The sequence below is a fragment of the Trachemys scripta genome, chromosome 2 (genome assembly GCF_013100865.1).
Source record: "Trachemys scripta elegans isolate TJP31775 chromosome 2, CAS_Tse_1.0, whole genome shotgun sequence".
Classification (NCBI taxonomy): Eukaryota; Metazoa; Chordata; order Testudines; family Emydidae; genus Trachemys; species Trachemys scripta.
The window spans coordinates 154,331,841-154,354,065 of NC_048299.1; the positions used below are offsets into that span (position 1 = coordinate 154,331,841).

Sequence of the window (22,225 nt, forward strand, 5' to 3'; positions counted from 1 at the left end):
TTTTGTTTCAATCTGGATCATTAAAAAATACTATAATTAGCCCAAATTTCAAAAGGAAAAGTCATCGTGAACTGTGAAGTTAAAATTTTTTGTTTCAAAAAACATCAAAAACTGGACTTTTCAAAGATTTCTAAACTATTTTTCCAAATCATTTTCAAGAAATTAATCGAAACAAACCCTTTCCTGCAAACAGTTTCAGTTCTGAGGAATCAACATATTTTGATGCAAAAACAGTTTGCCAAAAAATTCCCAGCCAGCTTTAGTGCTATTTCAACCCCTGCTGTCTGCTGACTTCCTTGTTTATTCATGCATTTCACAGTCCAGTACAAATCTCCCTTCCTTGTTTTTAAAGATGCCTATGGACTTATTCCAGCCAACCTCACAGACTTCATCTCTCTCAGCTCCGCTTGCCATTCTCTTCACTCTGTTTCTTTCTCTCCATCTTGCCACTGTTGGTGAGAGAGCCTTCTTCTCTGCAACTTCTGCTACTCCCTGCATTTTCCTACCTCTTTTCAAATCTCATGTGAAAGCATAATCTTTCTCTCTCCCCTAAGCCTCTTTATTCCCTTCTCTCATGTCCATTATCAAGCCTTTCCAAAGAGTTTTGGGCATATACTTACTATGCAAAGTTGCTTTGCACAGCGTAATGAGAGTTGTTCCCACCATATATTGCTCACTCCATTTCACATTGTACAATAGTATTATCGCTTTAAGACTTTGCGTGACTGACTGTGTGAGTTCTGAGTGCATAAGGATAAGTTTCATAATTAGCTTTCCCTGTGAACTTGTGCAAACCAATCTATTTCTAATTTGGTCAGCTCCTGATTTTTAATGAGGGTGCAGAGAGTGACTGAAGTCTCTGGCAGCATGCACTTTGTATTTTAATTACCTACAGTAATTCTGACAATTACACAAAAGTCATAAATCATATTGTAATGATCCATTTAAAAAAAACTGTTTACTTACTGTATGGGGATTTGAGTTAAACAGGTATGCGGTGGATTAACAACGAACTTGAGCTCCTTGGAGTACAAGGCAGCCATATTTTGTTGGTTGAACTGGTGCACTAGCATGTGAGAAATACTGGTAGGAAGCCTCTTTTACAGGGCCAAGTCCTGAATTCCTTAGTCTGCCTGGGTGGAACTCAGTCCTGTGCAGAGGGCTAGCCACAAGGCCTATGCACCGCTGAAGCACTCAAAATAGGGCCTAAGCAGGACTTAAATGGTGCATAGGCCTTGTGTGGGGTGAATTTCCCCTTCTGTGCTCAATCCTCGCTCAATAAAACTCCTCTTTGTTTCACTGAGTCCAAACACCCATTACTCCACCAGGTATGTCTCCCTAAGAGAGAATGATTGTTTTGTATTGAATTAAATCCACCCCAGTGCAGAAAGCCAGCACCAGAGCTGCATGCCACTTGTAGAGGACTCAGAGCAGTCCGTCTCACATGCTAGAGATTCAGTTAATCTAAAAATCACGTGGTATGCTGCTGTGTAGCTGGGTCCCAGCTTTTGCTGGATATCGGCCTTACTGAAAAATCACTCCTATCATCGAAGATCTTGACTAACCTAAGTTCTGTTCTTTAGATTATTTTGCTGTTAATTATGTCATGATAAGTGGGGGGAAGAAGCTGATGGCACTAAGTTACAAATTATCCCAAATGTTCCCAGTCACTATTCTCCTGCAAACTTTGACAGGTTGGAAGTGATTAGTACAATATTGCAACACTCAACATGTGTTTACAAGACAGTGATCTGTTCCACGATGGCTTCCAGATGTGTGAGTGTGTGCAATTTCATAATTCAACAACAGATTCTGTTGCCCTCCACAGATCCCCCATCAGGCTGTTCAGAAGCGCTGCTGATAATTAAATTAACACGCTAAGTAGCCATGCAAATTCTGATAAGCAGTGACCAAAAAAAAAAAAAAAGAGGGAACTGTTGAGAAGCTCTCAGAAAAACGACAAGGTTGTCATTGGAGATTATTCGTCATTATGACCAGATTTGTTTTTCCCTGTTTGCCAAGTTCAACGTTGTTCCTTCATATATATCAAGTGCTTCGGGATTTTAATTAAATAATTAGGGGTTAAATTCTGCCACCCGTGCTCAAGCTGAGTAGTGCCTTACTCTCTGATCAGTCTGACCATCACCGAGAAAAGCCAATGCTGAAAGTGTGAGTAGCAGAATCTGGCCCTACTTTTTTAAAGTTAGCATCCGCCCCATTCTGATTGACAATGGGCTTGAATCCAAAACTTTGCACTGTAAATATCTGTGGTCATTTTCCATCAGTACAGTTGTGTGTAAAGTTCTCTCGTAGTATAAAACCAGCCAAATATGGGTTTTTCACCAATTTCCACCATAAGGCAAACCACATCACTTCTTCAGCGGTATACCTTCAGAAGTTTGTGCTGTGAGTGAAAGGCAATTTTCCTCACCTCGGTGAAAATCGTTAAATTTAAATCAGTGGTACAGTGACATGAAATAAGCTGGAATGCAGGGAGGGTGGGAAGGAACCAAGAGCAGGACATCACAGGGAACAGTAGTTTTGACACAGTGCCGTGTCAGGACAATACCCCTTCATTGTGATGTTCTGGCAATCACGGGTGATGTCACAGCTGGTGAATTGAGTGTATCTGTGTGTGTGTGGAGGGGGGGTTGGGTCCCAGACTAACCTAGTTAGGGGCTGCCAGAGTCCTGAAGCTGATGCTACTCTGAGTTAGTGGTTTGCCATTTTAAACCATCTCTCAATTGCAATACGTTATACATAGGTGTGGGCGGGACTGGGTTTTTAATGGCCCTACAGTAACCCTTGGGAACTTCAGCAGAGATCTCAAAATAGACACCACTCATAATGAGCTGTTGTTTTCTGTTAAAACAATTTGCGGACACACACATTCAATCTGCAACTGGGGCGTCTGGCTTTCTTGTGATAATGGTGTGGTTATTAAACACGTCAGTGCTGGAGTTATGGCACCTGGCTTTTATCTGCGTGCTGCACAACGTGTCCTTGTACAGTAAAGTGCTAGCAACCTTTCTGAGGAATCTAATTAGAGTGGAGGGCAGAGAGGGGACATACAGATCAGACGACAGGCTTACTAAAGAAGGTCAAACAGCATCATAGTGTTTAGAGGTGGAAAGGACACATGAGAGCACCTAGGCCATCTCGTCAACAGTGCAGCATTGTTACCTATTGTACATTTGCACCCATGTTTTGTTCACAGAGTTGCCAACTCATGATTTTATCACAAATCATGTGATATTTGGTGTTTTTATTAAAGCCCCAGCTCCTGCAGTCATGTTATTACATGAGACTTCTGGCTTTTCATTTAAAACAAAAGTTGCTAACCTTGTGGTTGCAGAGAACTTTATTCTTGTAGTTAAACATAAAGCAGCTGGCACAATGCTGGTGCTGTCTCAGGCTATGTCTACACTACAGCCTATGCTGGCAAAACTTATGTTGCATGGAGGTGTGAGTATTTCAGACCCCTGAGCTACGTAAATTCCACCAGCATAAGCGTTTGTGTGTACAGCGCTATGTCTGCGGGAGAGCTTCTCCCGCCGACATAGCATATGCCGTTCGCGGAGGTGGGTTTTTTTATGCCGACAGGCAAGCTCTTTCCCATCAGCATAGAGCACCTTGACCAGAGCGTCTGGTACAGCTGTGCTGCTGACGGTATGTCTCAATGTCGCCTTGCTGTGGCTTAATGGATGATGTATTAGACTGGGAGTTAGAAAATCTGGGTTCTGATCTCAGCCCTTCTATCCATCTAGTGTGTGACTGTGGGCAAATCACTTTCCATCCTGCCTCTGTCTTGTCAGTTCATATTGAAAGCTTTTGGGGGCAGGGACTGTCCCTTACACTGTGCGATCAAAGCACCTAGTATAATAAGGCCCTGATCTCAGCTGTGGCCTTTAGGTGTTTCTGGACTATAAATAAAATTGTCTGTTGCAACTTTAGTGGTACCTATATAACTCCACTCACTTCACTAGGGGTTGCATGTATGTTGTTAAGGAGCTGTTTGGTTCAATGGATATAATTACAATACTTTTTTCTAAAATGCTTATTTTTAGATAGTTAAACATATCGGGCAACAAGTAAAACCTGTTTGTTGGAATACTATAAATAATGATACTTTGCAATTATGCATAGCTCCTCTGCATACATCAATTAATTACACCTCACAGTTCCATGCAAAGTACGTAAACCACTTTGATCCGTTATGATGGAAGTGATATAAATTAATCTGTGACGATGAATAAGCAGTATTCTCACAATGCAGCCATGGCCATGAAAGGAAGACTGTGTAGCAACCTGCTCAGGCACAGGCAATTTTTGCTTTGTGTATGAAGCCCCATTCCTCCTTGAAATACAAGACTAACATATGTGCAGTGCAATATCTGGGAGTGATTAAAAAAAAACAATAAAGAGGATTCCCAAATGGGATGTGAACTGAATAGCCTATATTCCATGCATTAACTCATTCATGAGCTTCAACATGCAGAAGACAATGGTACGATGTCCAGGCTGGTGAGATGAGGACTTTCCAAGCTCCAGCTGTTGAATCAACCTGCTTGCTTCATTCAGGTACCCAGAGATTTCTTCTGCAATGGCCCCTCAGGGATTTACCATGTGTGTTAGTTGTTCAGGCATAATCAAGAAATTTTTCCATCCACTTCTAATGGTAGGATGTTTTGCATTCAGTCTTATGTCCTTTTCCTCTCCTCATTACAACACTGGGAGACAGAAGGCAGCATTGCGTCCTGAGGATTTGCAAAGGTTCTTGGCTTGCCAAAGCCAAGGGAATACAAGTAAGCAAAGAACTCAGCAAACACCAAAAAATCTGACACCAAGACTCACTTCAAGCACATTCTCCTATGTGAGAATGAAACATCCAAGGTCATAATGCTGCAGGCTGGGGATTCAAAAAAGATTTCAGAGCTTTTCAAAGACATTGTGAAGGATTTAAAGATAGCTTATCAGCAGGATGTTGTTGGCAGTTGAAGATATGATAAAAAGGCTTCCATTCCCATCTTGCAATGCTATAAACAACTGTTAATCACTTACGCTAGTTCAAAGTTCTCATATGAAGTTTGAAACATAATGGATCTATCTGTCTTCTAGCATACCTCGGAGCTGAGGTACTGATCTAGTGTTCACTAAGACGTGACTGATGGGTTTCTGTTACAATTTTGATTATGAGTTGATATAGGAAAAGAACAAACTTCACTATCAAACTGTAATTATCTATCTACCATCATTTCAACTCTGGAGTACCCGTGATGGCTGCCCTCCTGGCTGACACACAGGGGATTAAATTGGGGACCTCTAGAGCTGAAAGCACAAGTCTTTCTACGGCTTGGTTAAACAGCCAAGCATTGTCAGGTGAGGCTATAAAAGATTCATATTCTGAGTGGATCAGGCACAGAGTGGGACTTGGAAACACACCCACACCCACACACCCCCTACACACCTACATCCCTACGCACTCATCCACGAGTGGGATATGCACCTATCTCCAGATTTTCAAACATTCAGCACTCACAATTGTGGCCAGATTTTCAAAGAGCTCAGCTCCCATTCAGGCATCTAAACAAGGCCCAGCTTTTCCAAAGCCACTCAGTATGCAGCAGCTCTTATTCTGACACCGAAAGCCAGATTTTCAAAAAAGCCCAGCACCAAACATTCTTAGCCCTTTTGAGAAATTTGGCCCCAACAGTAAGTGACAAGCTCTTGAAAAGCTGGCCCTGAACACTTTTGATAATCTGGCCCTAAGCATCTATATACCAGTAAGACTCTTTTCCCCACTTTCAAATTCCTAAGATCTCTCAGTGTAGGCTGATTTATTCCTCTCCCGAGGAAAGCAGTTTTCTGCAAGGATCATGTCATTTGCAGAGCATATGGCAGAAGGGAACCTTAGTTAAAGAATGGTGAGCTAAATTACAATCCCCTTTGCTTTGGCAAGGACATCAGGTGGATGCCTTTATGATGAAGTGGGTTTCTTGCAGTTTTTTTTTTTTTTTTCATCTCAGGGTTCCAACAGGTGTTTCCTCCAAGGCATATATGTTTCCTATAATATTGGAATGAAGGGAGATGTCACCCATGACAGCTTGTGTATATAGATGATGGTTTTATTATGATAGAAAACGGGTGCACTGATTGATTGGTAGAGCTGAGTAGAGTAAAAAGAGCTTGTGAGAAGACTGCTCCAACTTTCCAAAATACCATTTAATCACTGGCTGGGATATTCATTATCTGGGCAGCAGGGAGGAGGCCTTGAATACTTGGGAGGAGCAATATGGCTAATGGACAAAACTGTCTTTATTTGGCATCAGACTGTACAGAGACACTGGAGAGATTTAAAGGGATGCAGGTTTATTTATTCCCCTGGATATATCAATTACTGTAGACAGTTCTGTTTAGACAATCTCCCTGTCTCATAACACTAGAACGAAGGGAGAGAAAATAAAATTGGAAAATGAAAAATTCAAAACTAATAAAAGGATTTTTTCCCCATGCAACTTGTAATTAGACAGTGGAACTCACTGCCACAGGATGTCATTAAGGCCAAGAATTTAACAAGATTCAAAAAGGGACTAGACATTTACATGGTAGCAATAATATCTAGAGTTTTAATAGTTAATAATAATTAAATTTGGAAGAGATATAAGACCTTATGGTTCAGTGTTTAAGCCAGTCTCTAAAGTGAGACCATCACGGAGGGCAGATTATCCCATATCTGCCACGGGTGAGGGTTCTTGCACTTTCCTCTGAAACATCTGGTGCTGGTCCCTGCTGGACTGTGCTAGCTAAGAGGGAACAGGGTTAAGAAGGCACTGAAGTTCTGCAATGGAGCCAGCTCTCTGACTTCTGATTAAAATTAAACTCAGCATGTGTTCTAATGTCTTGAACATGTCGCAGAAAAGGCTTGCGGGCTGCTTGGCAAGCTGCAGTCATTACAGCTTTGCTCAGTGCCATTAATGGACCCTTTGTGGCTTTTATATTTTGCGTTGGTCTTGTGATGGGTGAATGTTTATAAAACCTGGAAACATGTTAAATTATAAAGAACAAGGCAACCCATTCTAATGAGGACACCCTGGGGCTTTGTTATTACTTCCTTAGACTAAGGTTGGTGAGCTAGCAGCAGCCAACTGGAACTTCCAGCCTGGTCTTTGATGTGGTCTCCTGTGGAAAGAAACAGACTCAGAAAGGCCCTGCAAGCCTCATAAAGGAATGTCACCCTTTCCTTTCACACCTCCCTCCTGCCCCTGCAACACCCTCCCATTCAGTGAACCTCACCTTGCTAATTCTGTTTTGTGTCAGATGAGAGATTACTGACAAATGGTCTACACCAGCAAGGTATGTCGGTTAAACTGCGTTGTTCACCATGAATGATGTAGTGATACCAACCTAATTCCTGGTGTAGACTGTGCTATATCAATGGGGCTGGGAGCTTCTCCTGTCGACATAGCTACCGCTTCTTTGGGAGGTGGAGTACCTACGCCAGTAGGAGAAGCCCTCCAATCGGCGTTGGTAGTGTCTTCACTGAAGCACTACAGCGACGCTGCTGCCTTTTAAGAGTAGACAAGCCCTAAGACATGTAAAATATGAAGGGCTAGTACCTCGGCTGGTGCAAGCTCATGTAATTCTATGGAAGCAATGGAGCTATGCCAATTTATGCTAGCAGAAGATCTAATCCTGTATGTGTTGTTTTTTTTTTAATTCCCCCATTATTGTGGTCATTACAGTCATAAGGTGATCAAGTAGATTTTGTACCTGACTTGGTAAATGTTCTTGACAATTGTTCAAGGTTGATTTTACCCCAACTTTAGAACCAGAGAAAATCGTTCTGAGTGAATTATTTATTCAACACATTTCACCTCTTTTTCTGTTCAAGACTTGGCTGTGATCAGATAGTGATTTTCTCATAATTATCTATCATTCAGAAGTATTCTCTAAATAATTCTTGAGGTCAGAAACATCACAACAATTTGGCATTCAGAATTTAACCTGATTGGATATATAAGTCAGATGGTCTTGTTTCTGCTCCCTGATTAGATGAGCAGAACACTTTGAAGCACAACTACATATTTGAAATTTACTTTCTGTCAATACTCTGCAACATTGTCCTGATCCAAAAGTCATCGAGTCAATGGAAAGGTTCCTGTTGATTTCATTGGGTTTTGGGGCTAGACCAGGGTTGCATAAAAATCGCTCTTTCCATGAACATCCATGCTGATGAATTCGATGCTTAGAGCACGAAACAGCCACTAGAACCATCCATATAATAATTCAAAGAAATATTTGATGAATATGTTTTCCCTGCATTTGCTTGGCTCTACACAGCACATTAACAAGAGGATTCATCTAAATAATACCCTCTTGTATTCTCTAAATTGCTCCACCATTACTGTAGCCACGTACCAGCAGGGACAAGACAGGACTCTTGTGTGTAGTGTACAGCTCCATACAACTGATCTGCCTTGCTACAGTGGGACTGACTAGCCATGAGTCAGACAAAGATGGGTTCTTGCCAACAGGTACAAAGATCATTTCAATGTGGCTAAACTGTCACCATGACTGCGATGTAGCTGATCAGTTGCTCTGTCTATTTAGGACTGCAGCTTTCGTGATAGAAGAGGATAGAAATGCTTTGCTGGATTCAACAGGAATGTTCCACTGGTGCGAGGCTGTACCATTGGAACAGGCTATCCTGGTAGGTGTGGTGTAATTAGCTAGGCTGTATGAAACTGTTATGACTGCTTCAGGGGAATGCCTTTTTAAATATCTAAGGGCTCTGCTGTCTGCAGAGGTTGGTACCCACGGTGTACTCAGTTCCGAGGACACATTCACACCTGCACTGTTCACTCACTCACTTTACTTGTGTTCTTTCTTGTTCTCTTCGGATACACTGTGCCCTTTAGACACTGATCTATGCTACGAGACCCTGAGGGAAGCTCAGAGGGGGTTGAGCCCTCAGGGACAGGTGGGACTGAGAGTGTCTGGAAGCTGTACCATCCGTGAGGGTGGTTCCATCTGCTCCTGATGGTTATTATTATTAGTATGACAGTAGCATCTAGAGACTCCAACCAAGACAAAGACCCCATCATGCTAGGCACTGTACATGCACACAGCAGGAGACAGTCCCTCTCCCAAAGAAGCAACAAGGAGTCTGGTGGCACCTTAAAGACTAACAGATTTATTTGGGCATAAGCTTTCGTGGGTAAAAACCTCACTTCTTCAGATGCATAGGACGAAGGTATACTCAACATGCAGAAGACAGGCATAGGAGTGTTATCCCCATTTTACGGATGGGAATCTCAGGCTGAGAGCAGCTAAGTGACTTGCCCAAGGTCATACAGGGTGTCTGTGGCTGAGCTGGGAATTGAACACCAACCTTTCTAGGGCTATATGGGGGGCACAGAGAGGGGGCTCTTTTTAATATATCTCTAATATACTACATAATCATTCTCTGGCAAGGCCTTTGCTATGCAGCAGGACTTGAGGGTGGGGAGGCAGCTGGTTCACTAGAGGGTCCTGGCAGGTAGGCAAAGGGGAAACTCATTTTCAAATATTTTGTTTTTAAAATGACTTAATTGCAAATTTAAAGACTTTCTGTGTTCTGATTTTACCAGTCTGGGAATCTTTAAAACTTTCTTTTTTTTTTTTTAGTTCATTTATTTACTATAAGTGTTAGTCTTTTAAAAGAACAAAATTCCATTTAGAAATGGCAGGCGGTGCTCTGAGCTGCCAGGATGCTGAGAGGAGGCAACCAAATCTTGCAGTGAGGTGATCAAAGATTTCATCAGACATACAGAATGTTCAAGCTGTTCCGCCAGCTGGGAGACTTGCAGCAGGTTGGAATTCATGCTGCTTGAAATGCAGCATCCTCCTTCTGAGCATGTAAAAGGATCCTAAAACCCATCAGTCTCCAAAATAGAAAGGGATAAATATCCGAAAGGCCTGGAGGCTCAGGTCAGATAACCCAAGTGTAGCATTTTCAAAAGCACCTAAGTCACATTTTCAAATCCTTAGCATATATCTACATTTGGGGCTGGGGCTGCAAGAAGCCTGAGGTGCTAGCCAACAAAGCTATGTACCTAGCGTCTCAGATGGATATGTACTGGGGTGGTGAGCCGCTCCCGTTACTCATGCTATGCTCTTTTTAGTGCACTAGCACTATCGGAGCTAGCACCAGTATGATTCTTTAAGCTGGGAATTACACCTCAAGTTTGTAGACTTGTTTCTCCAAAATGACATTCCAGTCCCCGTTGCTCACTTATTATACCATACTTGCTCCTGTTGATCTAGCAATTGCATATTTCCTTCTGCAGATTCCAGCCGACATAGTTTTTCCAATTGTTCCTATAAAATACACTATATAATAGATTGTGTTTCTTAACTGTTTAGCTCCATTCAATAAACTAATCATTGGACTTAAGGCATGTTGCATTAAATACAGCTGAAGGTTTCATTATTCAATATAAACTAATCCAATTAGTTAGAGACAATCATTTAATTTAGTTATGATTGTAATATCTCATCAGGAAAGTTTCCTCTGCCATAATGCTTTTGTTTCTCTGGGAAACAGCGGTTGGGGAAAGAATGTTATGAGGACTTACTAATTTGACACCTCATTGGCTAAGGTGGACACACACCATGTACATTGACAGCTCTCAACTGGTTAATGTGGACACATACCATGTACCAATCAAATAAGGCTTCCTCACTCACATCTCATTACTTGGCACCTCGTCATGCAGCGAGGATGATGCAAACAACGGTGTAGTGTGTCACAAGGAAACATGACGTCACAGAACCAGAAATGCAAAACCCAAATATACATCTGGTCAAAAAATAGGGAAACAAATTCCATAACATGATTGCTCTGCCTTTCCCCTGATCTTTGTGATTTAAATGAGTTGACAATGATTAACCATGTCTTCCTATGCATTTGTACCTTGCCTTGCACAATGGGGCCCCAACCCTGAAATTAATAGTAAATACATAACTGGATAAATATGATATTATGCAAATAACAAATTGGCCAAAGTTGTTGTTGTTGTTAATCATATTGACTGCAGTAGTGCCTAAGGACCAAGCAAGAATGGGGGCTCATGAACAAACACAGGGTAGCAAACACAGCATGGGGAACATGGTATAAAACACAAGCAGAGAGAACAGTGTGCAAGCAGTAGGTGTCATGTTAGTGCTACAATTTAATGTATGTATGTATTTATTTATTTATTTGGGGGTGGGTTTGGTTGGGAAGATATCGGATAAATGGACAGAAAAGAAGGGAGCAGGGATGCTGAAGGGAAAGGGCTTGAGGGGGACACAGATGAGAGGGGCAGTAAATCTGAGGTGAATAGACTGTGAGGGAGGGGAACAAAGAGGTTTTAAAATTGTGTATGGACACCACTGCTCTCTACTGGAGGGACTAAGAACTGCTCCACTGTGCATTGTAGGCCCTATACTGCTAATAGCTTGCTCCAAGCAACACTGTTCTGTGCTTCTGGAGCAAGATGATTGGAGTTCTAATCTCACCATTGCAATGAAGTTCTGATTAGCCATGATATGGAACACACAAAACCTTAGCACTGTAGGAGCAGCCAGTGAAGTAAGGGTGGAGAGCGTCCCTTTAAAATCCAGAACCCTGGCCGAGCACAGCATAGGAATGGGTTCTAATCTGGTGTCTGGGTAAAATTCTTCTGTTTGCAGCAATCAGCCTGTGTTTTCTGACAAGAAGTTGCAAGCTTCATGGAATATACTGCTCATGTGTACAGAGAGGAGCACACTTCACAACAATATATGGTGGGTGAGGGGGAGAGATTTTGACCACAACTTCAAGGTGAACTTTCAACACTTAGTGAAAAAGTGCCTTGTATCTGTAATGTCCATGCACAGCTAACAGGACCTTACTTTTTAAAGGCTCACCAGAAAGACTCATAAACACAACACTGCCTGGTATTTATTTTACTGTCTTAGAAGACTGTAGGGCTCAGCAGATACTATTGGGATTTGAATATGTAGCTTGCCTCACCCTTGTAAGCTATCTTCTCTGCTATGTTGTATTCCTGCCTCTGAAACTTTAGGGGAGTGAGTTTGGACTCAAAGAACTTATGAGGAATTGTTTCATTTTATACAAAGTCTGATTCTATGGCAGGGGTGTTATCCAGTAAGGAAAAGGTCCAAGAAAAATGTAAAAAACTAGCAGCTTTGGGGCTGTTCTGTTTTAATTTAGAAGCACCAGGAACAAACTACTTCACCTCTGCATGATCATATCGTGGTTTGTGTCTTTGGAGATACTAACTCAACATTGATTGGGCTGCGGAACTTTGTGATGCCTTTACGAGCCAGTAACTTCACTTACCAGGAGCTGAAAGACATTGTCTTTGTCGGGTCTCTGGAATATATGAAAAGAGAGTGGAAATTTATCCAGAATTTCCCAAAGCTGCTATTATTCCCGGTAAGAATTTCTCTGTTCAGTCTCTCTCTCTCTCTCTCTCTCTCTCTCATACATACACTCGCACCATTTTTAGACAGTTTTAAAGTTCAATATGTTTTTAGTAACCATGTGCAACACTCCAAATTTGACACTTTCCCCTTATGATGGGACTTTGTCTTCCACTGGATTTTCCTTCTGTAATTCTGTATTCTCATCAGAGATGGACAAATTCATTCAGATCCAACAAGAACTTAATTGATCCTCTGCCCCAAACTTGAACCTGAACCCAAAACTTTCTTGACAAATTTTCACTTCTCCAAAGTTTGTTTTCTTTTACGGGTGCCTCTGCACTCTCTGGTTTCCTGCAGAAGCACAGAGAACCTGCTCCCCACAAGAAGTGGGAAAGTATCCAAAATTTCACAAGAGAAGCTCAAAACTTTTGCAGTTTCTACTTCTGTTTCTGGACCTTCACTGGTGAGAGGAATGTTGGAGAAGTTTCTGAAATTTGTTTGCTTATCTGAACTAAACCTATGACCCTTTAATGTTCACCCTTCTCTCAGTCTCATACTCCAATGATCTGTCCTTTTTCATCAGGGCAGCGCTCTCTCCTGTGCAGACCTGAGGGCAGTTAACATAAGGTACTGCACCATGTGTACCATCCTGTCTTCTAACCTGAGGGCTTCCACCAATCCAACTCTGGTGGACACAGAAAGCATCTTAGCCACTCTTAACATCCAGTCCATGCAGTTTAAGTGCAGCTCAACTGCTGGAGGTAAGAACTTCTCAGTTATGTAGATGGGCATCTTGATGTGATGAAGCAAGGGAAAATAAAATAATCTCTGTCTCCTCTCTCAAGCAGTAGCATTAAAAGAGGAATATTTCAGTTTACTTCTGCATAAACCTTGGCAGAAGACAAATTGAAACTAATCTTTCATTGAGAGGGGTCAGGACTTTGCACTAACACCAGCCACGATGGTAACATGCACTTTTTGTCGGCAATTTTAAGTTTTTTCAAGGTCCGACCAGTGACGGATTGTAGGTTGAAACTCTTGCCACAATCCCTGTTCTGCTTTGTCCAACATGAAAAAGTAAAAAATGCAGCCACTGCCCTCTGTCTGCCTTAGTACTGGTGTCAGATTTGGTAGTAATCAAGGGACACAAGGAAGCAGTTCCCACTATCTTGCAGCTTTGAGGTGAGGGGCACCAAGTAAGAGCAACTCCTTGGCAAGGGTCAGGGAGAATAGGAATGGGAACTCTCACCAATGGGCAGTGTGTATTGGGAGATATACCTACCACCACTGCTAGGAACAACCATAGGGGCATAGGTGTCCCACAGGCCATCCTTTGGTTGCTAGGAAACCCCAGGCATAAAATAATTGTAAAAAAAAAAAATTAAAAACAGAGAAAGCTTAAGTAATGAGGTGAATCAGGGAGTGGGGAAGGACACTTTTCTGCTTGACAAGCAGGTGTTTAATGGGAAGGAAAACTAGTAGGTTTCTTGGACCTATTCTCCACGTGCTCAGAGAGCCACCCAGCATGTTATAGCAAAACACGACAGAGTCAAACTGAAAAATTTTATGAGGAATCATCTGTGTCCTCTCTCTCTCCACCACCCGCTGGGCATTGCCCCCTATTTACCACTGCTCTGATCACTGACCTATCCCTCCAAAAGATAAATACATCAATGACTCTTCCAAATTCAAAGCAATACTTTGGATTTCCACCTTCTGAGGATGGGAAATGGGGGGTGCATCCATACTTACTTCTGAAGCGTTAGTAGCTTCAGTTTTGTTTGCAAAAGCCCATGTGAATGGAGCTAATGGGCAGGGTAGATGGCAGATGCATTGTACACTCCCTAACCTTCAACACAGGTAACAGATTTGTATGTTTCCCCCTGGGGGATTTGGGGGGGGGGGTGTTTCATCTAAACAGCAGTTGTAGCACAGAACTGCCATGGAAGCAAAACATCCAGTCCGCAGAATATTTATTGCATTTCTCTTCCTCCCTTCATTTGGCAAAGGAGCCAAGATTTGTCCTCCTCTTGGGAAAGGAGAAGTATTAATTAACTGAAAACGGGCTGAGAAATATATGACTCTCCTAAGTGTTTTCCCCATACTTTATTATCATTCACAAGGCTTTTAAAACAATGGCTGTGCCAAAGGAAAGATTAGAGTAAGGCAGAGACATGTTTTTAAATAATAAATTGACAAAACAATATGAATATAGGATTAGAAAAGAAGAAAAAGTGACTAATAAGGTATGTTTGAGTAAGAGGTACATGTAGCTGAAACAGATTAATTAGTTAAAAAGCAATTTGTACATAGATATAAAGTTAGATCTATAGTTATAGATCTATATATTCATCATACAGATAGATATAGATACCGTGTGTGTGTGTATGCATGTATATATGTGTACATATATATATGTATACACATACACACACACATACACACATTTTATATATAATGTTTGTATCTCTCTATCCATAATAGACAGATATAGCTACTGTACATACATCTTTGTATGTACATATGGCGATAGATAGATAGATAGATAGATAGGATGGATAGATAGATAGATCTACAGGAATAAAAAGACATTTCTTTCTATCAATCACTGGCTCTCTTCTCTTCAGCATTTTTGCCTTAATCACCAAAACCTGTGATAAGCAGAATCCAAACCCCTTACCTACAATAACAATAATAGAGAAAAATAGAAAAACAACCTTTCCCACCCCATCTGGGCAGTTTCCTCAAGTACATTTTTACCCACTTCTTTTGGAAATACTTCTATAGCTTTGTCCATCAGAAGATTTCAGAGCCCTTTACAAACTTTAATTAACCCCAACAAGCTCCCAGGCCAGCGTATTATCAATGTTTTACAGTTCTTTAAACAGTTCTTTAAACTGAGGCATAAAGAAGTTAGGCAACATGGCCCAGGTCCTCAAGGTATTCAGGCATTGTGGGCTAAATACCTTTGTTGATCTGGGCCCATGCCAACGGTCACACATCATGTCAGCAACAAGGCAAGAATAGATCTCAGATCCTCAGTCCTCGCTTTAACTACAAGACTATCCTTCCTCACACCATGTAGCTTTCCAACAATTCTGTTGGGAGATGGACAGATGACAAGATGATTTGTTCCATGGAAGCAGAGCATGTGAAATAAGATGCCTCTGATTTCCTCATTCATTAAAATGACCAAGAGGGATGGGGGGAAAAAATCTTATGTCATGGATAATGGAAAAACTCAGTCAATGCTCAGCTCCAGAATAGGAGAAGCAGGGACACTGACAAGAGTATAAGGAATCAGATTGCTTCTCTGGGGAGGGAGAAAAAGGCTAGTAGTTAGAGCATAGGAGCAAGAGCCAGGACCCCAGGTTATGTTTCAGAGAGGGAGTCTAGTGTACTGGTCAGAGATGGGACAATTAAAAATCAGGGCTTCTGGGTTCTCTTCCTGACTCATGGATAGAGTGTGGGCTAGTGGTTAGAGCAACTGAGAGTCAGGGCTCCTGGGTTCTATTTATGGGTTTGGGAAGGAGTGGTATCTAGCGGGAAGAGCAAGAATCCTGGCATCAGGTCCATTCTTATCCTTACCACTGACTTGCTGTGTGTCCTTGGGCAACTACCTAGCCATACTGTACCTCAATTGTTCATCTCTGTAATCATAGTTATAGGATTGTTGTGAAGCCAAATTAATTACAGTTTGCAACATGTGTTGAGATTTTTAGCCAAGGGGCAGTGTGGAAATGCAAATTATTCTTGTTTTTATTACTCATTACTGTGATCAGTTCTTTCTAAAAGAATAATTTGAATAAAAGGAAAGAGATTCTGTCACCACTGACTCAAACAGCTTTGATATCTTCTGACAAAAGACAGAGTTCCCCAACATGATCCCTTTCTATCTATTCTAGGTTTTTCACTCAGGTATTTATAAGGTGCCTCTCTCCTAACTCACTTTTTAGTGAGTTCTGGATCCCTAAAGTGACTACAATCCCAATTTCGTAAATCCTTGGCTACTCAGTTAAGGCCATTTCTCAGATTTACACTGTTTTCTGCGGACAGAAAAGTAGTATTCACTTAAAGGACATTATCATCAATAAATAAAAACCCTTTTTCCCGAGCCAGCCATTAAATCTGTTTAGTGATTCACCTTCTGAGTATAAATTAGCTCTTTCCTCTTTCAAGGTTCATTAGATGTGTTGTTAAAATAGCCAGCCCACTTTCTTCTTTGCTGCTGTAATTATTTTTAATTATAGGCCCAGATCCTGCAGCTGGGTCCACCTATAGGAAGTCCCTGCTGATCCAACAAAAGATTGAGGCCATATTTTACACTACTATCGGGCTTTTCATATGAAGATCTCAAAACCGGCTTATAGACATTCACCCCCTAGGAAGAAGTAAATTATTATTACACCCCATTTGCAAATGGGTAAATCAAGTCACAGAGAGGTTATATGGTTAGCCAGCAGGTTATGAACTAAGGTGGAGAGAGGTTGGAGTAGAACCCAGGTGTCCCAGCTCCCACTGCTATAACCGCTTGATTCACTTTTTCCTCTGAATTATTTTGTAGTAGTCCACCTCTAAAACCAAAATAGTGGTCAGTAAAGGTATCGGTGGTTAAAGGCAGGAGACACAGTAAAAAGATGTTACTTTTTTGAATGACTATTTCTTTTTAATAACCTCACATATAAAAATGAAAATTCCCAGCCTTGCTGGATCAGACAGTCCTGTACTCGAAAGCTGCCCTTAGGCTGTCTGAAGAGTTTAAGGGCTCACATTTTCAAGGGTCTCAGGCCCAGATAGGTGCGTACTAGGACTTTAAAAACCTGCTAAGTAGGTTAGGTGTCCAGCTCCCATTGATTTCAATGGAAGTCAGGGTTCAATCCATGAAGTAACTAAGGTACCTACGCGTTAGGTATCTAAATCCCCAGGTGTGGCACCAAATCTCCTGCTTGGCTGCCACCTAACTTTGTAGGCACCTAAATTCACTCAGTGCCTAGCTTTCCTCTGTAAAAATTCTCTAAGCGCCTAAGCTTTAGACCCTGGCATTCACTCACTGCTTCTCCACTGTCGGTGCTCTGCCATCTATCTCCCACCAAAACCTCAGAGTGACTCCGGAACTGGGGGAAGATAGGCATCCAGCTGCCTAAGTCATGTGCAGGGCACAATCCAGTAGGCTGCCTCTTAGCACATCTACTGGATTGGGTCCCATTCAAAAGCCAGCTGGAGGAGGAGGTAGTGGTACCCACTTTATAACTTTTAACTTATGTGGGAGACCCAGGTTTAATTCCCTCATCTGTCAGCAGGGAGAAAGGATTTGAATAGAGGGTGTCCCACCTCTCAGGAGCTGGGTCTAACCACTGAGCTGTGGGATATTCTGATGTGGGGCTCCTTCAATGTCTCCTGCTGAAGCTGTTCCACTGTGGATAAATAACAAGTGATTGGAGTAGGGAGACAGGTCCTCTCCCATCTTCCAGGTGGATCCCTAACCACAATACTATAGGGTCATTCCCTCTTTCTCTCTGATTGTTCCATGGGAGGAGCAGGGCTTAGCACCTCTTCCCCTCTCCCCCATCTGCTATCTTAGGCAGCGGTCTGCCTCACATGTTGGCTTTTGTGGCTCACATTCTGAGGTACCTCTCTTTCCCCATGTATTGTTAGTAGGGAATCTAGATGCCTAACCTGGCTTTATGGATCACAGTGTTGTTCCTGTGACTTTCTAGGCACTTAAAAGTTAGGTGTTATAACATTCAGCATTGCAATGCCTAAGTCCCTTCATGGATCCTACCCTAGGTGGCTAACTTGCTTAGCCACTTTTGAAATTCCCAGTAGGTGCCTATTTGCATATTTAGATATCTATATACTTTTGAAAATCTGGCCTCAAATGCAAACTAGGGTTGATCTTTTCTTTCTCTACAAGCATTGTTACAGCAGGGCCACTGTGTGTGGTGCTGAAGGGCTTAAAAAATCTTCTGCAATAAAATTCTAGCAGGTAGATCCCTGCTGCTGAGGTAAACTCAGGTGGCATTAATTGAGGGGGAATACTTCCAGGTGAAACAGCTGAATAATGCTAGCAACTAAGGAACCTGATGAGGTCAGCTAGTGATCCAAATATAAATGAAGAAGGGGGTTTTCTATTCTATGTCTCCATTTTGGTGGGGGGTGAGGGGGAAAAGAGATACGCTTGTTTACTTGATTTAAGCCAAGTAAAAGAACTAGAAGGGAGCGGGGGAGAGAAGAAAGGCTCCAGAGATAGAGGATGTCCAAACAGTTTGCCAAACTCAGCTAATGTGAGGCTGGTAAAACCATTCATTCAGGGGCTCTATCTCAAAAGATCCCTGATCTTGCAAATACTTAGATGCATGTTTAAGTTTAAGATGCAAATAGTCCCATTGACTTTCTTGGGACCACTATGTTCTTAAAGTTAAATAGTGCTTGACCTAGACTAGGGAAATTTGCACCAGTCTATATACAACACTATAGCTGCACTCCTACGAACCCCTAATACAGCTCCCTTTTTTTTTTTTTTTTTTAAAGCTTTGGAGGAAGGAGTGGATGTATTTATAGGCAGCCATTTTCTTATTCAGTGATTTTAATGTGTGGAGTAGGTGTCCACAGCACAGGATAGATACCTATAGTTATATTTTGGAAGCTTGAGATGAAAATAGTAATGTTCCCCAGTAGAAGCAAATCAGGGCTTCTACTGTTGCAACCCACCATGGTAACTCACTGGGATAAATTGCACTAGCTTGTACAAGCTCCATTTTATACCAGTGCAGCACATCTAGACTGGGGGTTTCACTGGCATAGCTTGACAGTTGCAAGACAAAATTAAAAAAAAAAACCACAGTGTAGACAGAGCTTTACTGTTCACAGAATTGGGGTCAGGGAGGAGACATGTAGAAGTTAAATAGAGAAGTAGAACTAAAGTAAGTGCAGGGGAACCAATAAATAGTCCAAATTAGTCCATCTGAAATAAGTGGGATTGTAGCACACCCATGAATGCAGGATCCCTTTTATAGGGGAGGTGGGGTTCATACCAGAGAACCAATGACTGATGAAGACCTGTCCCTGGTATGACCCAGATTGATCTTGGGGACCAAGAGTAGAAAAGCATTGGCTGACAGTAACTATTGGTCTGGGAAATAGGAGGCGAGAGCATAGATTATGAAGATCTCTCTTTAACATCATCATAATCTGAGGAGCTAGCAAGTACAGAAGGGACCGATTTAAAATACCTGTTTATGTATGTTATGAAGCAGCAAACTTGGTTTAAAAAAAGACAGTTAAAAGCTGGACTTTTCTGTGCAATATTTATCAGTTGCTGATGGACTATTCAATTACTTGGCTGGACATCTAGTCACCTTACTGATCCGGATTCTCCATCATGTTAAACTTTGCAGCTGTAAATAAAACCACCCCATTTCAAATCCACAACCTTGCAAAAGTTGGACGTTTGTCATGATTTTGAGGCAGAAGTCCTAGGTTCCTCAAAAGTTAAGTGAACATTGCCTCGTACGTCAACATTGCAGCTATATGATCCGAGTCTGGAGTTGTAACAAAGCCTGAACCAGTCATGCGTCTTGTGGCTTTGGATTTCATCATAAACATTTCAGAGAGCTCCATCTGAGCCCACCACATCTCTTCCACACATTACCTGTCCCAGGGGTATACAACTGAAGAGCTCATAGTGAGCCAGACCCCCATGGAGGTCAACATTATTTACACCCACAGGAATGACCATTTATTAGGGTCAGCTTGAATGCCAAGGACTCCTAGTCTTTCCCATGGAAACTTTTAGGTTTTCCAGTAATGCTGTAATTATCGCCCTGTCATGTCACAAAGTGAACAGGTTGGCAAACCTAGGTACTGAACTAAATAATCTGTGGCATAGTCTAAATATATAACAGTAATTAAGTCTGACAACTTAATATGCTATTGAAATTCAAATGTACAGTAGTAATCTACAATTAAGTAATCTTTTGTAATAGCACCCTGCCAGTTTGTAAGATTTCAGGTACAGTGCTGTGTACTGTTTGGTAGCAAAAATATTGACATAAGGAAAATGTATCCAGGCAATGATCTGACATACATTCAAATCAGCTACCACACTATGTGGAAAGATAGAATAAAGGCAATAATCATTTTCAGGCATTTAGCTGATGTCACCAGCAGATGTTCAGAAATGCCAGTGCATGCCCAGGAGGTGCTTTTTGTGCTGCTTCTCTGCCCCACATTTCAAATGTTTTTGGGCAGTTCTGTCACCTGAATTTAGGAATTGTCAGGATAGATTAGACCAGTGGCCCATCTAGGACCATATCAGTGTCTAGACAGAGAGAAGGTTCAATGCGTTTTACTTCCAGACCCAGATAATACTTCTGTTATCCCTGTTTGTTCAGCCACTTTATATAGGATTTGTAAGAGAGATGATTCACTATCCAATATCCTTTCTCTGACTGAGACGAGACCCTGCTTTTAGTCAGAGTCCCTAGTACAGTTTGGATTCTGCCATCTTTACTTGGAATAATGCCTTACTCAATGAGTAGTCCAATTAATAGTCACCTACTCAGATATTACAGTGATGGGCACTAATATAAGCACTTAGATGTTGATTGATAGAACATAAGTAAGGGAGGCAGAATCAGATCCTATCCAAACAAGAGATGGGGAAAGCAGACAATCTAGCACAGTATCTGAAAACTGTCCTTAAATAAAATGGGCCTGGTTTTCCTCTCACTTCCACCGATGTAAATCAGAACTAATTCCTTGAAGGCATCCGGTTAGTGTAAAATAAGAGGAGAATCAGAACTAATGTTTTCCAGGAGGCCTTCACATGTCCTGCTTAAACCACTGGCTTATGTCTTGAGTTCCAAAACGCAGGCCATTTTGCTTTCCCCCTTTTCACTTTTGCTGCACATGTCCTATCCCATTTCTTTACAGCCTCCTTCAAGGGAAAAAAAACCCTCGGAGTGCAAATTGGCTCACTAGGGGCTTTGTGCCTAACAACACTATTACCAGCCCCGCTGCTCCTCAGAGGGTAATTATATTTTAGTTATGATGTCAATAAGTGGCTCCCAGGAGAGCTTTTCTTTTTTAATCCTTTGAAATTCTGAGTGAATAAAATGCAGCATGGAAAAGCAAACCAAGGCAAGAAATTTTCTATTTATAGGAAGTGCTTTGGGATTTTTACATTACAATGACATTTTTTTAGGCCTAGGTAAGTGCCTTTCTGCATGTGTCAGTCTCTGAACCATTGTCTTCCTGCCTTTACCTCTCTGGTCTCTCCCCGTGTTGTTGTTGACTGTTTCTGCAGAGGCAGTTGGCAGAGTGAGAACACCGGAGAATGAATCAGAGCCAAGTTATAAAAGGATCCCCGTCATCACAGAGCTGAGTAAGTTATTCTTTGGGAACATATTTCACACTAGCGATATGCGTACTGCATTATTTATTTACCCCAGGCCCCCTTTAAAATTCACAGACAAAAAACAACAAGCACTGCATGTCCAAGGAGCATTAAAAGGGTTGACTTAAATGTTAATTTGGTGGCTTTGAAGAAGTCAGGGGAAAAAAACCTATAACAGAGTATTACAAAATCCCCAGTGTGTAGTGAGTCTATTGACGAGAGAAAGGATACCCTGGTGGCTATGCAACTGACCTAGACCTCAGGAGATGTGGGTTCAGTTACTGGTTCTACTGCAGACTCCCTCTGGGACCTGGGCAAGTCCCTTGATCTCTCTGTGCCTCAGTTCCCCATCTGTAAAATTAGGGCTAGTAACAC

The 22,225-nt window shown here is 41.7% G+C and overlaps 1 protein-coding gene across 1 annotated transcript in view; it reads left to right on the forward strand.

Annotated features, from left to right (window-relative positions):
* The window catches only part of KCNU1 (potassium calcium-activated channel subfamily U member 1), a 79,510-nt gene that overhangs the window by 41,065 nt on the left and 16,220 nt on the right, over nucleotides 1–22,225 (forward strand). The window contains exons 19-22 of the mRNA XM_034759414.1: nucleotides 8,611–8,710; nucleotides 12,239–12,463; nucleotides 13,037–13,214; nucleotides 21,761–21,838. Of these exons, the coding sequence (XP_034615305.1) occupies nucleotides 8,611–8,710; nucleotides 12,239–12,463; nucleotides 13,037–13,214; nucleotides 21,761–21,838 (581 nt within the window). The remainder of the gene's footprint in view (nucleotides 1–8,610; nucleotides 8,711–12,238; nucleotides 12,464–13,036; nucleotides 13,215–21,760; nucleotides 21,839–22,225) is intronic.